Raw genomic sequence first — 18,697 nt, forward strand, 5'->3', positions numbered from 1 at the left:
AAGTTGAGGGACCTGCTCAGGTTAGCCTTGTTTAAATGAAAAAAATGTTTTAGCATAATTTTTTTGTATCATCATTGATTTGGGTTTTTAAGTGAGATGTGAGAATGACTGAAAATCTGTTCAGTACATGCAAGTCAGAGTTTGTGTGTGTGTTTGTACTTGTAGCTGAATGACAGCATTTTTGAAACATTTTACTAGAAAAGTGAGGACTTTGGTGTAAAGTGACGACATTTGTTCAGCCCTCACTTTTATTCTTAGGTTTAGCTCTATGGTGTCAGTTAGGTTTAGGTTAGGGTTAGACCGCAGAAAGGCTTGAAGATGATTAGAAGTCTATGGAAGATGAGGCATGGCCCTAACTACATTAAACAAGGATGGGCGTATGTGTTCATGTGAGCAGTGGTGCATATCAGTTTCCTTCAACCCAGCTGTCTGATCTGAGGGAGGTTTTTGTACGACTCTGTATCACTGTGTGCACACCGGGCCTGAATGCACACCCATACAGTAGTAATGTCCTGCATCTTCAGCCTGAACTCCACTGATTGTCAGGGTGAACTGAGGCTCTGATCCACTGCTGCTGAAATGACTCGGAGCAGATTGACGGCTACTTATTTTATAAAACAGCAGCTTGGGAGGCTGTCCAGGTTTCTGCAGGTACCAGCTGAGATCATCATCAACTCCTTCACTGGCTGTACAGCTCAGAGAGACCGTGTCCCCCAAAGCAGCCGCCTTTACAGCAGGAGACTGAGTCACAGATGGATCTGCTGTCAACCCTGTAAAAAACACAACAGAAATGTGTTAAATCTTGTTGAATGAAAAGCTTAAATGCAGAACATCCTGCATTAAAGTATATTTCCTCATTTACTAACTCACCATGAAACTGGACTGCCAGTATTGTCAATAAGATCAGACACATCTTCATGGTGGATGTATGCAGTAGAATAAAATCCTGTAGAATAAAGCTGAGCACACAGCTTAGCGCTTTAATAAAGCCTGATGTTCAGGGAAGTGCAGCAGATATTCAAAGCACAACCAAGAGCAGCACAGTTGGAGCTGAATGAGAAGTTTCAGATCCTGCAACAAACAGACAGCTGCTGCCCTCTTGTGTCAAAATAAAAGAAATATAGATGAATTAAAACGTGGACCACATTTAATGAGCCTAACGTGGAACAATGGAGTAAGACTGTTTAAATGAAATAAGGAAGACTAAGTTGAAAACAAAGTAAATTACAGCAATAAAACTAAATAAATCTGTACAAAACTAAAACACATCTCTCACACCTATGCATAATTAACACATTAAAATCTGTGTATTTTTTTATTGTTTTTAAAGCTGTCATGGTTTACGTTCCTTTTTCTGTTTATCTTTATCATCTTTGCAGTGGATTCATTTCTTCTGATAATTATTTGTAGCAACCAAGACTCAATGCAAACGACCAACATCAAAACTAACGCTTGTGAAAAACAGTAAACCCTTCATTCCACAAATATTTACCACAACTGTTTGCTCAATAAGCTGAACATCACTGTCCATCACCTCTTTCTGATCACTTGACTCCATATTGAGAGCAACATTCAGTAGGAGATGATTCTAGGACTGTGATAAACCAGCGACCTGCCCAGGTGAACCCTTCCTCTCTCCCAATGATCGTTGGACGATGCACATTCCTCAGCAGTATCTCAGCTCACCCTTGATGCTGGAGGACACAGATGATCTCACAATCCATCCATACGAGCAGGAAATGGCCGCTCTGAGCGACACATGCAGGTATTCTGCAAAATCCATTTCAGAAATACACAATCTTCTTAAAATACTGACTTTAATGGAAATGTACCGATATATATTAAAAGACTACGGCCATATTGCAGATCTCTTGCCAAAAACATCAAGAAAAATCAGAGTTCACATCCAAAACTACTAAAAAAAGAAACCCCAAGAGGAATTTTAGCAAAGTCTTAGAAAAACTGCTGATGTTCACTTGATTTGAGTAAAAATCCTCTGAAACTGAACTTGACACAACTGGTCGCTGTTTGCAGAGTCAACTTCAGCCTAAAGTCCCAGTCTAGTCCTTGGTTGCAACCAAAGATCTTCATCAGATGAATTCATGACCTGAACAGCAAACATATTCTTGTCTGATGGTATCAAGGTTGCAACAACTACCAAACCTCCAGGTAAAGGGGCGTGTCCAGGCTCAGGTAGCATTAAAGGGTCTTTTTACTGACGGTTTGAAGCCTTTTGGCTATCATTGTAGCAGCAGATGAGGCTGGTGCACAGACTGTACCCCAGCAAGCCTCACAGCTGGAAGTCTGTCTGATAAACAGTCTGCACTCAATGAAAAGTCTGCTTTCAGTAAGAGTCAAGTTTATCATTCATTGTGGTTTTAAACTCACCATAAATTAGTTCCTGGCTTTTTTTATCATATTTATTCTAAGGAGACAAGGTACCGGTGAAGAGCGTGCTGAATCTCTGACTTTAAAAAAACTTTTTCTGGATCAGTCAAACCCACAGCCTCCACTTCAAGCTCAGCATGACCCCTATAAGGTATCTCTGGCCCCCAGGACCAGTTTCTCATCAGATATTACATTTGTGGACTGTTTTACTAAAGAAGTCAGTATCTGAGACCGTGTATGGGAATAACCACAGATCCTCACCAACAGTCTGTTCATGTTTTTATAAATACTGTAAAAGTTTGCTGCCACTGTGTCTATCACCAAAATCATTTCTCAGGTAGGAAAAAAAATCACTAGACCCTAGTGGTCGACCCCCCATGATACATAACCTCACTTCCTGCTGGTCCATGAAACAATGAAAGTTAGGCTGTTGCTCAATTGTGCTCTTTTTGTAGACTTTATGACTTTATTGACTTATTCAATAAATTATTAAGCTGACATCCCATCTTTGCCCCACTCACCAGTAAAACTTGTACCTGTGACTGAATGAATCAGCACCACTGGCATCATCCCCAGCTCTTACAACAGCAGACATGATGCAATGTCACTTCTAATTCAGTCCACAGTTTAGTCCAAAATGAAACTTAGGTTCAGTTTAGCTAGAACAAGGATACTGTGAAAATATCTGTGGTTTGAGGAACCAGTAAATCTTGTTTGCTGGAGTTAAATGGATCGATCTGGATGAGTTTTGTTCCAGACCAGCACCAACAAATCTGCATGATCACCACCTCCACATTTCCTTTCATGTTGATGGATGGTCCCAGTAGTCTTCATCTCTGCAGTATTTCTTAGTTCAGAGTTCAAATCCACACCTGCTCTGATAAAAAAGAACAGAGGTGAGCCAAACTAACACTTCATCTGCTGAAAATATTTACCTGTCATTTTAAGTTCAGTTTAAATGTTGTTTGTCAATCTTTTATGTACTTCTTTATACAACACTTTTTTATATTTGCACCTCTCCTCCATGAAATGTGATCTAATAAACAAAGACAAATATCTTAGCAACATAAATATAATAGAATTATCTAGTTTGATTCACTGAATTAGATGTAAGCAGGTTTTTATACTACCTTCCTGAAACAAGATGCTTATGATTCTTTTTAATTAGAAGTCATGGTACATTTAAACTTGTGGAGTAAAACTTGGGAATAAGACTTGTTAAAAGACAACTTGCAGTCAAATACATCAAAGATGGAGAAAGCTGTGACACATGGATGTTGTAGCATGTTGTCTTTTCCCTGTGTGTGTACTGTATTCTCTTGGTGTTGATAATAATGATTAGAAGAACAACAAGAATAGTAATAAAAACAAAATCACCACTGTCATGGTTTTTATATGTTTTGCCTACATGCAGATACAATACGGAAGACAGAAGCTTGCAGAGGGGTATGAGGTGACAGGTTTTAGATCCTAGGACAGGTTTTAGAAAATCTGTCCAACACCGTAAGGATGGTGCACATGCCTTGGGACAATGGGAGACCAGTGACAAAATGCAATGCAATGTGTGACCACAGACGTTTAGGAACTGGCAGGGTATTTAATAGTCCAGAGGGTGGCTGATTAGACAGTTTGTTTTGTGCGCAGACAGGGCAGGCTAAAACATACTCGTGCACATCCTTAGTCCACGATGGCCACCAAAAACGTCGAGAAACCTGAGACTGAGTTCTAAAAATGCCCGGATGGGCGGAAAAGTTTGACCAGTATGTCGCACTGACCCCCGTCATAATGATGTGCTATGAAAAGCTGGTGAGAGAACACACTCCCCCCAACATTCGACCCATTCCAGTTTGCCTACCAACGGAACCGCTCTACTGAGGACGCCATCTCCTCCGCTCTTCACCTGAGCCTGGCACACCTGGAGAAGAAGAACACGCACATACGGTTGCTGTTCCTGGACTTCAGCTCGGCGTTCAACACCATCATCCCACAGCATCTGGTGAGAAAACTGGAACATCTGGGCTTCAGCACACCACTTCGAAACTGGCTGCTAGACTTCCTCACCAACAGACCCCAGTCGGTCCGGGTCGGACAGAACACCTCTGATGTCATCACCCTCAGCACGGGCTTCCCTCAGGGCTGCGTCCTGAGCCCCCTGCTGTTCACTCTGATGACTCATGACTGCGTCCCCAGGTTTACCACCAATCACATCGTGAAGTTTGCTGACGACACAACGATGGTGGGCCTGATCAGAGACGACAACGACCAGGACTACAGAGAAGAGGTGGAGCAGCTGGTGGACTGGTGCAGAGACAACAGCCTGATCCTGAACGTGGAGAAGACGAAGGAGATCATCGTCGACTTCAGGAAGAACCGGCCGCACCACGCTCCACTGCTCAACAGCTCAGCTGTGGAGGTGGTCAACAGCACCAAGTTCCTGGGGGTGCACATCACGGACAACCTCACCTGGTCTGTGAACACCACGTCACTGGTGAAGAGGGCACAGAAACGACTGTACTTCCTGTGGAGGATGAGGAGAGCCTACCTGCCCCCACCCATCCTTAAGACCTTCTACAGAAGCACCATAGACAGCATTCTGACCAGCTGTCTCTCTGTGTGGTGTAGTGGCTGCAGTGCCGCCGACTGGAAGGAGAGTGGTGAGGATAGCAGAAGGGATCATCAGGGCTCCTCTTCCCTCCAAGGACCTTTCATCACAGCGCTGTGTGTCCCAAGCCCGTAACATCATTAGTGACCCCTCACACCCCCACCATGGACTGTTTTCCCTGCTGCCCTCTGGGAAGAGGTTCCGCAGCTTCCGCTGTAGGTCCACCAGGTTCTGCAAAAGCTTTTTCCCTGTTGCCATCAGACTGTTGAACTGCCGAAACTGCTGAAGCCACAAATGGACTCTGAACTGCTGAAGCAGAAAAACGCAAAATGGACTCTGTACCACATCTGCATATTGCACATTTGTACATATGCCATCAGACCGTTGAACTGCAGAAAGTTGAACTCTGAACTGCTGAAGACACAAGATGGACACTGAAATTTATTTATTGAGATTTACTGCATTTTACCGTGATTTTCCAAGCTGTATGAAAACGAAATTTCGTTCTGTACGCACTCTGTGCATGCAGGATGACAAATAAAGTTGTCTAAGTCTAAGTATAAGTCTAAATCTGCCAGTGGACCAATAATTTGGTCTCAACTGTAGAGGAGAAGATGCCAATATTTATTATATGAATATTGATCCACTAACAGCTTCATGTAAATGATCCGAAAAGACTAAAAACTGAAGTTTATCGTAAATATTTGCTCTCATGTGTGAGATCAGTAACCTGACTCCGCCAGATAGATTTGCTCCGCATATCCATCTGGAAACCTTCCGTTGAATTAATTTTGGGAAGGGGCGAAAATACTGGTTAGCTGATTGGCCTATGTTGGTGATAGACGGGCCAAATGAACCAATCAGATTCGTCGTCACTCTGTTACGAGCGACGACGAAAACAACCACAAGCCAAGCTACTCTTGCTGCTGCAGGTAAAGGCTCGTTAGCTCAGCAAAGAAATACTCTGTAATTCCGATAAAACTTGCTCGATAGCCACGCTAACGCTAGTTTCGTCGGCTGAAGCCGCCATGTTCTTTAGACTGAACTGACGCGCTTCCCGTTGCGTCACACCTCAACCTGCCTCAAAGCCAACGCTGATTGGACGTTCGTTTGGTGAACGGCTCCAAATTTTCTTTAACGGAGAGTAGCCAGACTGATCTGCGAGTAAAACCTTGAAAGCTCGCGAGATCAGGATGGTCTCACGAGGCTATGAGATCAGTGCTTGGTGATGTTTCTGTCAGCTCTGTGTTCAGTGGTCTGTATCAGAGTCTCTTCCTCCTCAGCAGCTGCAGTCAGTTTCTGCTCTAACAGCTCAGTGAGTCTGCAGTCTGACTGAGGGAGGTTTTTGTACGGCTACTAATCACTGTGTGAACACACCTTCACCGATTTCTTCATGGTAACTCTGACAGTAATAATCTGCTGCATCTTCAGCCTGAACTCCACTGATGGTCAAAGTGAAGTCAGTCCCGCTTCCACTGCCACTAAACCGATCTGGAGTTCCTGACTGAAGTTTATGTACATAATATATAAGGCTCTTTGGAGGCTGTCCTGGTTTCTGCTGATACCAGAACATACCCTGGTCACCATCATCCCAGAGGCGCACAGCAGGATTTGTTGTACACTTGATGGTGGCAGTGGATCCTGGTGTAAATGTCACCAGTGGAGGCTGAGTCACAGTCACCTGAGCGCTGCATCCTGCAGACAAAAACAAATCCTTCATTTATCAGCAGAAAGAAATTAGAGAAAAGGCAGCACATCATGCTGGAAATGTTGCTGAGGGAATGAACCTGTAAAACAGCAGCAGGTCAGCGTCCAGATGAGGATGGTGATGAGGGTCATGGTGCTGGTTGTTTCTGCTGGCTCCACTGACAGGTCTGAGTCCTGCAGTGTTGAACTCACAGGACTATAAACCTTCTCAGTTCCCTGGAGGATCAGCTGACCATGCAAAGCCTCCTCTCTATGGAAATGATTGCTCTGCTCTCAGCATGCTGAAGACAAACACAGACACAACATCAGCACAAATAGTTTTGATATTTAAACCATTCAGGATCTTATTGGAATACAAGAAGAGAAAATAGAGACAACATGAAGGATTTTCAGTATTTGGATTAAATCATTTCTCTCTTCAAGGTATATGTATAATTCTCCTGTTTTACTAAAACTCACAGGTGAAGATATTATTGATTACTAGAAGTTACCCTTAGTTAAGGATTTATTATTTAAATTGTGAAAAACATTTTTTTAGGTTTTAAACAGAATAAAAGCTGAATTATTAAAGAATGTCTCAATATCTCACAGGAAGAAAAATAACTTTTGTTTCTCTTGGGTGATAAAATAAAAAAAATCTTAAATTATCAAAGCATTTGAAGCTGAATGGTTATGCATGAATCATTTAAAGATTAAATGAAGTATAAATGTAAATTATTTATACTGGAAAGCAGCATTACAGGCAAAAACTGGCTGCTGACAGTGCAAGAGGTTTTTGTACGGCCTCTTAATGACTTTGTATCACTGTGGTTGACGTTTGGTGGAGGAACCAAACTCAACGTTGACTGTAAGTACCAGAAAGCTTTACTTTGTGGCTAAAGTCATTATATTTATATAAATTATGATATTGTTTTGTCTTAACTAATTTAATCAACATCAAGGTTTTTACACTTTACATTATTTAAATAATTATTAAATTTCCATGTTAGTTAATGAGCTTTGCAGAAGTCAGTGTTTCATCAGGGCTGAAAATGGCTTGTTAAATTTATTTTGTCAATAAAATGTATAGTTCAACAATATATTGGTATTACTTTAGATGTTTGAAATTTTAATTATTTCTGACAACTAAGCTTAATTTGTTGTTTTTACTGTTTTCCTTTAGTTATTTCACTTATTTAAACAAATGTTTGTGATAATTTTTATAATTAATAGCCTTTAATCTGGATTCCTGTTGAACAGAGCTAATATTTTCTGAGTAAACTCAGATCTTCTTGGTGTTCGTGGTTCATTTGTTTTCCGTGGCGTTTTAAGGAAGTGAAAGAAACAGATGTCAACGTCTGAACTGTTTCCACCAGTGTTTCAGCTCTCAGTTCAATCATCCCAGGGTTTCATCATTCAGAGTCACATAATATGAGGGACAGATGAAGATGTCATCAGTAATCATGGATAATGAAGCTCTGAAGGTGTTTTTAGCAGCTTTCATTCTCATTGCTGCCTCTTTTCTCCCCCTCTCTCCTCCAGTGGGTGTGGTGCGGCCCACCCTGACCGTCCTCCCCCCCTCCAAAGAGGAGGAGCAGCAGAGCAGCGTCACACTGGTGTGTCTGGCCAGCGGAGGCTTCCCCTCAACCTGGAGGCTGGGCTGGAAGGTGGGGGGCAGCAGCAGGTCCTCAGGGGTGTCTAACAGCCTGGAGGTCCTGGGGAGGGACGGCCTCTACAGCTGGAGCAGCACCCTGAGCCTCCCTGCAGACCAGTGGAGGAAGGCGGGCTCAGTGAGCTGTGAGGCCAATCAGAGTGGACAGAGTCCTGTCACTCAAAGCCTGGACCCTGCCCGCTGCTCAGAGTAGAGCCTCAGCTTCATGTCTGCAAGTCAGGATGCTCTCAGAGTTTATTCAGCAAGATTACTTTTCATATTTAGAGTGATTTCTAAAACTCATCTTACTCATGTTCTCTGATAAAAGTAGAAGTGAAGGATTGTTTCAATAAAAGTACAGATATATGATAATCACTGTCTTTGTTTTTATTTCTGTGTTACAAAATTAATATTCTTGATCAAATCTCTTTCCATGATGTTTTTCCACCTGCTCTAAAGTTTCTAGAAGATTCTAGATGCTTGCACTATTAAAAGCCTGCAGGTACAAATATGGTGCATAAGCCACAGTATCAGAAAACTTATTGAAATCCATATTTATAAAACCACATTTTAACAGTTTGTTTTTAAATTTATCTATAGTTATTTAATTTGAACATTTATATTTTTTTAGCTGTTTTGTGTTTTTCCTGCTAACTTCTGTGATGTGTTCACTGAACCATTTCACCTCACAGACTCTCTGCACCTGCAGCCGTCACTCAGTCAGACTGAAGGAGGTTTTTGTACGGCTCTAAATCACTGTGTGAACACACCATGGCCATGGAAACCCAGACAGTAATAATCTCCAGCATCTTCAGCCTGAAAACCATCGATGGTTAAAGTGTAATCAGAACCAGATCTTCTGCCTCTGAATCTAGATGGAGTTCCTGAGAACAGAGTTGAAGCTTTGTATATAAGAAGTTTGGGAGGCTGTCCAGGTTTCTGAAGGTACCAACTGAGATCAGCACCAATATTAGAACTTCCTGTGGCGCTGATGGTCACAGTCGATCCAACACTAACTAACTTTGATCCTTCAGATTGAGTCAGAAAATTGTTGGCAGATGACCCTGAAATGAGAAATGAACATTTTAAATCAGAATGTCAAAGAAAAATGGCAAAAATGTAAAACCTTTGAGTTTAAACAAAATCAACGAGACATATTTAAAAGTCAGTCTGACCCTGAGTGAGAAAACCCAACAGAACAACCAGAGTCAGTGGAGACATCATCCTGATGCAGGTTTCAGTGTCAGAGCAGAAACACACTTTGGACCTTCTGGAACAGCGGCAACTTAAACTGTGAGGAGCAGTGATGCATTAAGATCATGCAAATCCACACCTGCTCTGATGAAACAGAAAGAGCAGAGGTGATCCGGACCACCACTTCATCTCCTGAGAATATTTACTTCTCATTTTAAGTTCAGTTCAAATGTTGATTCTTCTACATACAACACTTATTTATATTTGCATGTGTCCTCCGTTAGATGTGCTGTAATAAACAAAGTGAATTATCATAACATAAATATAATAGAATCATCTAGTTTCCTTTACTGAAGTGGATGGAAGCAGGTTTATATGGTAGCTTTCAGAAACATGAATAAAATGTTTATGGTGACTTTTAATAAACAGTTTTTCCAAGATTTCTGTAGAAAATGAAACTGTAAACCACTGTAGATCTGAAACAGAACATATCAGTTTTCCCTTATTTACAGGAAAAAAACTTGCAAATATTTTAAAAATCTAATTTCTTCTCTTCGTCTGAAAGTTTTGTTTATTCTGGGCTTCAAGAACAAGAAATGAGTCTCTCTTTATTCAGAACTTCCTGCTAAATCGGTGATTAGCAAAACTTGTTGAGGGGAATGATGATTACTGATTCCGAAGTTACTTATTAAATCAAAGAAATGGTGATTTGATCAAGTTCCAGCACAGCAGTTTATTGTAAACACACGACCCATAGGCGTGCAGCTGCACACCATCACTCTCCCACCTCTGTTATGCTCCGATCTGCTCCTCGTACCATCTTACACCTAAACCAGGTTTAGGTGTAAGATGATCTTAAACCATCAGACTGAAGCTTTGCACATGAAAGCCAAACATTGATTCTCACACACAGAATACACAGGCATTGACCTTGAAGGGTAAGGGAGGAGTGGAGTCCTGGCAGCAGGGCACCTTACCTGACACTGCTCAGGCCTCCTCTCCTCTGCAGCTGCTGAGAGCGCTGTTTACGAGGAGCGGGTCACAGGCGACAGGCCTTTCTAGAGCCAAACGCCCTAATAAAAGAATTTTCCATAAACTTTCCATCTCATTGCCACATCTCTTTTTTTTATCAACATCAGCCTCCAACCTTGTGCTTCAAAACCAAATTTGTGCTATTTTTGTATCTCTGTCAAGGGCTGCACAAAAATCACTTCGAGGACAGCAAATGGCCCCCAGGCCACACTTTGGACACCCCTGATGTTGAGCCTCTTGTCTTTGTTGTTTCACAACTTAACTAAAAGTAGACAGACTTTTTTCAGAGTGAGATGTGAGCATGACTGAACATCCAATCTCAGACATTTGCAGCTTTCATGTCATCTGCCGGTGTCTGAGAGCCACATATCTTTTCTGATGTATGTCAATAAATCTCTCTAATTGTCTCTTCATGTTGAAATCTCATTTCAAGAGATAAAACTGCTTTTTCAAAAATTGTGAACATCAGCAGAAAAATCAATGGTTCCCAGCAAAGCAGGCTGAATGACCTCTAGAACCACTAACTCCAATCTGTCTGTCAGTGATCAGCCTCTTCACTCTGAGTTTCACCTCTGGATCATGTTTCAGGTTCCCTGCTGTTTAGAGCAAAAGGGATAAACATTAATTTATTCCTAGTCTCACCCTCCTTAATTTAGGCAAGGGGAGGGGCCGTTGATCTAAAGTTGAGGGACCTGCTCAGGTTAGACTTGTTTAAATGAAAAAAAAAATGTTTTAGCATAATTTTTTTGTATCATCATTGATTTGGGTTTTTAAGTAAGATGTGCAAATGACTGAAAATCTGTTCAGTACATGCAAGTCAGAGTTTGTGTGTGTGTTTGTACTTGTAGCTGGTTTACGTTCCTTTTTTTTTTTTCTTTGTTTATCTTTATCATCTTTGCAGTGGATTCATTTCTACCGATAAATATTTGTAGCAACCAAGACTCAATGCAAACGACCAACATCAAAACTAACGCTTGTGAAAAACAGTAAACCCTTCTTTCCACAAATATTTACCATAACTGTTTGCTTAATAAGCTCAACATCACTGTCCATCACCTCTTTCAATTCAAATCAATTTTATTTATATAGTGCCAATTCATGAAACATGTCATCTCAAGGCACTTTACAACGTTATGTTCAATCATATTACACAGATTGGGTCAGATTATACAGATTGGTCAAAATAAATTTCCTATATAAGGGAACCAGTTGATTGCATCAAAGTCCCAACAAGCAGCGTTCACTCCATCACCTCTTTCTGATCACTTGACTACATATTGAGAGCAAGATTCATTAGGAGATGATTCTAGGACTGTGATAAACCAGCGACCTGCCCAGGTGAACCCTTCCTCTCTCCCAATGATCGTTGGACAATGCACATTCCTCAGCAGCATCTCAGCACTCAATTAAAAGTCTGCCTCCAGTTAGAGTCAAGTTTTATTATTCATTGTGGTTTTAAACTCACCATATATTAGGTTCTGGCTTTGTTTCATCACATTTATTCCAAAGAGACAAGGCACCGGTGAAGAGCGTGCTGAATCTCTGACTTTAAACTTCTTTCTGGATCAGTCAAACCCACAGCCTCCACTTAAAGCTCAGCATGACCCCTATAAGGTATCTCTGGCCCCCAGGACCAGTTTCTCATCAGATATTGCATTTGTGGACTGTTTTACTAAAGAAGTCAGTATCCGAGACCGTGCACCTCCACATTTTCTTTCACGTTGATGGATGGTCCCAGTAGTCTTCCCCTTTGCTGTATTTCTAAGTTCAGAGTTCAAATCCACACCTGCAATGATAAAATGAACAGAGGTGATTCAAACCTTAGACATAATATAAAGAGTAGACCCCGCATAGACCCTTTTGCCTATGGGCACTTACGAGATTTGGGTGCGCCATCTTGGGGCGATCGACAGCTTTGCTCAGTGTAATGTGTTGACCAGGAGCAGAATCAATTTTAATCAACTATAACTCACTGAATATTGAACTAATTTCCATGTTTGTTTGTTTTTTTTGCTGAAAACCTTAAAACTATAGCTATTATAACAAATGGTTCAGTGCATTTAAATGTTCTTAGTGGGGTTAAAAGTAATAGAATATTCTGATAGGATGTATGTTCCAAAACACTGCCACTCACACATTTTTATATATATATTTTTTATTACCATATACACAAACACATTTAGACACAAATGTATACATATATACACACACGTGTCTTAAATAATTGTTTTTATTATATTATTATTATTTAAATTTTGTCGGGAATAACTCGTTTGGCACGACACCAGCACCGAACATTAGCAAGTGTAGTGACTACTTGTCCATGACAACCTAAAAACTCAAGACTTAAAGTTGAACAAACTAAAAGTGAATGTAACTTAAATAGTCACTTGATGAAGCGTGGACTTCTGGTTTACAGAGTACAAAAATTGCAAAAACACATCAAAATGCAGTTGCGTGTTGGTTTATTCCAGGTCTCTGCAGGCAAACAACATGGTACAAACTTGAAACCATCCCTTGCTGCCTCTCCTGCTCTGGTTCCTGCATTGGTGATTGCTTCACCTGCTCACTCATTGATTGACTAATGGTGACTGACTGTTGGTTCCTGAGGACTGAAGGACTGGTAAAAAACCATATGACCACCCACGTTCATCCCGAGCTACCTAAAGTCTATGTATATATGTGACACATCCAAGACTCAAACAAAATCAGTTAACTAATTAAACAAATTACTAACAAATAATTGTATTCTAAACAACTAAATTTAAACAAAAATATTTATACAACAAATAGGCAAATAAATCAAAATGAACTAAGTAATCTAAATTCTAAAACGTAACAAACATAGAGAGATTGCACCTACAGCAAGCTTGAATTTTGTTGGTGGACAAAATACAGGAATATAACATTCTAATAAAAATCAACATTGATGGACAGTCAATAGTCCATCAATTCAAACAAAAATACACCGCACAGTGCTGAGGCATCCTTCGTCTGTTCACCTTAAACCAGCAGGTTTAAGGTGTAAGGTTAGGGTAGCAGGACGACCGCCCCAAGATGGCGGCCGTAATTTCTGCTCCGCAACAGTCAATGCGGTGTCTACTATTATATAATGTCTATGATCAAAACTACCACTGCATCTCCAGGCAATAATTACCTGTCATTTTAAGTTCAGTTCAAATGTTGTTTGTCAATCTTTCATGCATTTTTTTCTACAACGCTTCTTTATATTTGTCTCCTCCATGAGATGTGCTCTAATAAACAAAGAAAAATATCTTAGCCATGTAAATATAATAGAATCGTAGATTGATTCACTGAAGTAGATGTAAGCAGGTTTATATATTACCTTCCTGAAACAAGATGTTTATGATGTTTTTTAATAAGAAGTCATGGTACATTTAAACTTGTGGTTTAAAACTTGGGAATAAGACTTGTTAAAAGACAACTTCCAGTCAAATACATCAAAGATGGAGGAAGCTGTGAGTCATGGATGTTGTAGCATGCTGTCTTTTCCTGTGTGTGTTCTGTATTCTCTTGGTGCTGATAATAATAATGATTAGAAGAACAACAAGAATAGTAATAATACCAAAATCACCACTAATCACCTTCAATATAAACGAGGGTGATGCTTTGAATAGTGACCACCCTGGACACTGTTGGAACTCTATGTCAATATAGGACAAGAGTCTAACAGGACAAAGTCAGTTTACTGATGTGTCTCAATAATCACAGTAACTAAGCGCCCTTAAAGCTGAACACTGTAAAAGCTTTAATGGAGAACATTGAAGTTAAAGCTGCTTTTAATAACTGTGAGTTTGCTTCAGGATTGTGTTTTTCTTGATTAAAATTGTCATTTATTAACTTCCCAGCAGATCTGTTTCACCAAGCCTCAGTTCCTGCAGCTTCATTCAAACTGGAGAAGTTTTTGTTTGCTTTGTTTTTCTACCAGTCAAGATCACTGTATGAGCTCTCCACCACCATGGAGCTCAGACATTTACAATCTCTACAGTCTGGAGAGGAAACAATAAATGTAAGAAAATTTCTCTCATCTGAATCAGAGATTTTAAATAAAAAATAACAGTTCTTTTTCAAAGAAGTCAACATATGTATTTATCTATACATTATGACTCCATAAGATTAATTTGCTTTCTTCTTGTATTAATTGTAGATTTTGAATCATTTTTATCCAACCAAGACCTGTAGTTCTGATAAAAGATCTTAGTCCACAATCAAGCCCTTCTTATGATTAATAACCAGCCTTTCCAGGTTTCTACCATTATTTAGATGTTTTATCTTTGGTGATGAGCCACAAGTCTTTGAGGTCAGAAGGCCTCTTTCCCATCACCCTGATCAGTAGCTCCACAAATTCTCTCTCAGATTCAAGTCAGGACTCTGGCAGGGCCACTCCAAAATGTAGACATTACTTCTAGTGAGGAGAAACATGCTGGTCAAATTAAAAGATTAATCTTAACCTGAATCTGCCAGGGTATGGACTCAACTGCCAAATGGACTAAAAACTAAAGTTTATCATAAATATTTGCTCTCATGTGTGAGATCAGTGCTTGGTGATGTTTCTGTCAGCTCTGTGTTCAGTGGTCTGTATCAGAGTCTCTTCCTCCTCAGCAGCTGCAGTCAGTTTCTGCTCTAACAGCTCAGTGAGTCTGCAGTCTGACTGAGGGAGGTTTTTGTACGGCTACTAATCACTGTGTGAACACATGGCCGCTATGGTAACTCTGACAGTAATAATCTGCTGCATCTTCAGCCTGAACTCCACTGATGGTCAAAGTGAAGTCAGTCCCGTTTCCACTGCTACTAAACCGAGCTGGTGTTCCTGACTCACGTTGATGTGCATAACGTATCAGGAGCTTTGGAGGCTGTCCTGGTTTCTGCTGATACCAGGACATACCCTCACCACCATAATAGAGGTGCACAGCAGGATTTGTGGTACACTTGATGGTGGCAGTGGATCCTGGTGTAAATGTCACCAGTGGAGGCTGAGTCACAGTCACCCGAGCGCTGCATCCTGCAGACAAAAACAAATCCTTCATTTATCAGCAGAAAGAAATGAGAGAAAAGGCAGCACATCATGCTGGAAATGTTGCTGAGGGAATGAACCTGTAAAACAGCAGCAGGTCAGCGTCCAGATGAGGATGGTGATGAGGGTCATGGTGCTGGTTGTTTCTGCTGGCTCCACTGACAGGTCTGAGTCCTGCAGTGTTGAACTCACAGGACTATAAACCTTCTCAGTTCCCTGGAGGATCAGCTGACCATGCAAAGCCTCCTCTCTATGGAAATGATTGCTCTGCTCTCAGCACGCTGAAGACAAACACAGACACAACATCAGCACAAATAGTTTAGCCATTTAAACCATTCAGGATCTTATTGGAATACAAGAAGAGAAAATAGAGACAACATGAAGTATTTTCAGTATTTGGATTAAATCATTTCTCTCTTCAAGGTATATGTATAATTCTCCTGTTTTACTAAAACTCACAGGTGAAGATATTATTTATTACTAGAAGTTACCCTTAGTTAAGGATTTATTATTTAAATTATGAAAAAAAAAATTTTTAGGTTTGAAACAGAATAAAAGGTGAATTATTAAAGAATGTCACAATATCTCACAGGAAGAAAAATAACTTCTGTTTCTCTTGGGTGATAAAATAAAAAAATCTTAAATTATTAAAACATTTAAAGCTGAATGATGATGGATGGATGATTTATAGATTAAATAAAGTATAAATGTAATTTATTTATACTGGAAAGCAGCATTTCAGCCAAGAACTGGTTGCTGAGAGTGCAGGAGGTTTTTGTACGGCCTCTTAATGACTTTGTATCACTGTGGTACACTTTTGGTGGAGGAACCAAACTCACCGTTGACTGTAAGTACCAGAAAGCTTTACTTTGTGGCTATAATCATAATATGATATTGTTTTGACTTAACTGATTAAATTGACATCAAGGTTTGTACACTTTACATTATTTAAATAATGATTAAATCTCCATTCACAATGGTGAATGAGCTTTGCAGAAGTCAGTGTTTCATCAGGGCTGAAAATGGTTCTAATGATAGATCCTGTTAAAATAATCTTGTCTATAAAATGCATAGTTCAATAATAATATATTGTTAATACTTTAAATTATTTAAGCCTATTTTTTTCCTGACAACCAATCTTAATTTTTCCTTGGTTTTTAATGTTTTTATTAGTTTATTTTCACTTCTTATTTAAAACAATTTCCCTAACTTTTATTTTAAAGAAAGGTTTGGACAGTATATCTCCATGTTTAGAAATTAGCTTTGCAAAAGTCAGTGTTTCTTCAGAATTGGAAATGTTTAAAATCATACATTGTATATGTCTAGTAATGCCTAATGTATAGGTCAAAATCACATTGCTACTTACTACTTACTTACTGAATATTTGAAGTTTCAATTCTTTCTGACAACCAAGCTTAGGTTTTACTCTATTGTTTTTTCATTTTTTTATTAGGTTATTTTCACTTCTTATTTAAACAAACATAATTTTATAATTAATAATCTTTGATCTGGATTTTGATCTGGATTCCTGTTGAACAGAGCTAATATTTTCTGAGTAACCTCAGATCTTCTTGGTGTTCGTGGTTCATTTGTTTTCCGTGGCGTTTTAAGGAAGTGAAAGAAACAGATGTCAACGTCTGAACTGTTTCCACCAGTGTTTCAGCTCTCAGTTCAATCATCCCAGGGTTTCATCATTAAGAGTCACATAATATGAGGGACAGATGAAGATGTCATCAGTAATCATGGATAATGAAGCTCTGAAGGTGTTTTTAGCAGCTTTCATTCTCATTGCTGCCTCTTTTCTCCCCCTCTCTCCTCCAGTGGGTGTGGTGCGGCCCACCCTGACCGTCCTCCCCCCCTCCAAAGAGGAGGAGGAGCAGCAGAGCAGCGTCACACTGGTGTGTCTGGCCAGCGGAGGCTTCCCCTCAACCTGGAGGCTGGGCTGGAAGGTGGGGGGCAGCAGCAGGTCCTCAGGGGTGTCTAACAGCCTGGAGGTCCTGGGGAGGGACGGCCTCTACAGCTGGAGCAGCACCCTGAGCCTCCCTGCAGACCAGTGGAGGAAGGCGGGCTCAGTGAGCTGTGAGGCCAATCAGAGTGGACAGAGTCCTGTCACTCAAAGCCTGGACCCTGCCCGCTGCTCAGAGTAGAGCCTCAGCTTCATGTCTGCAAGTCAGGATGCTCTCAGAGTTTATTCAGCAAGATTACTTTTCATGTTCACACTGATTTCTAAAACTCATCTTACTCATGTTCTGTGATAAAAGTAGAAGTGAAGGATTGTTTCAATAAAAGTACAGATATATGATAATCACTGTCTTTGTTTTTATTTCTGTGTTACAAAATTAATATTCTTGATCAAATCTCTTTCCATGATGTTTTTCCACCTGCTCTAAAGTTTCTAGAAGATTCTAGATGCTTGCACTATTAAAAGCCTGCAGGTATAAATATGGTGCAAACACCGCAGTATCAGAAAACTTATTGAAATCCATATTTATAAAACCACAATTTAACCGTTTGTTTTTAAATTGATCTATAGTTATTTAATTTGAACATTTGTCTTTTTTAGCTGTTCTGTGTTTTTCCTGCTAACTTCTGTGATGTGTTCACTGAACCATTTCACCTCACAGACTCTCTGCACCTGCAGCCTTCAGTCAGACTGAAGGAGGTTTTTGTACGGCTCTAAATCACTGTGTGAACAACACACCACTGCCATGGTAACCCAGACAGTAATAATCTCCAGCATCTTCAGCCTGAACTCCATCAATGGTTAAAGTGTAATCAGAACCAGATCTACTGCCTCTGAATCTAGATGGAGTTCCTGAGAACAGAGTTGAAACTCTGTATATAAGAAGTTTGGGAGGCTGTCCAGGTTTCTGAAGGTACCAACTGAGATCAGCAGCAATATTAGAACTTCCTGTGGCTCTGATGGTCACAGTCGATCCAACACTAACTAACTTTGATCCTTCAGACTGAGTCAGAAAATTGTTGGCAGACGACCCTGAAATGAGAAATGAACATTTTAAATCAGAATGTCAAAGAAAAATGGCAAAAATGTAAAACCTTTGAGTTTAAACCAAATCAATGAGACAGATTTATAAGTGAGCCTGACCCT

General features: G+C 40.2%; 2 gene segments (V, D, J or C); both read left to right on the forward strand.

Moving 5' to 3' along the window:
• The first annotated feature begins 7,393 nt into the window (after positions 1–7,393).
• Positions 7,394–17,893, forward strand: LOC118567026. The segment is given in 2 exon segments: positions 7,394–7,544; positions 17,410–17,893. Coding segments are annotated over 2 exon segments (477 nt in total).
• On the forward strand, positions 7,866–8,660 carry LOC118567047. The segment is given in 1 exon segment: positions 7,866–8,660. A coding segment is annotated over 1 exon segment (423 nt).
• Positions 17,894–18,697: the final 804 nt, after the last annotated feature.

Source organism: Fundulus heteroclitus, chromosome 19 (genome assembly GCF_011125445.2).
Source record: "Fundulus heteroclitus isolate FHET01 chromosome 19, MU-UCD_Fhet_4.1, whole genome shotgun sequence".
Classification (NCBI taxonomy): domain Eukaryota; kingdom Metazoa; phylum Chordata; class Actinopteri; order Cyprinodontiformes; family Fundulidae; genus Fundulus; species Fundulus heteroclitus.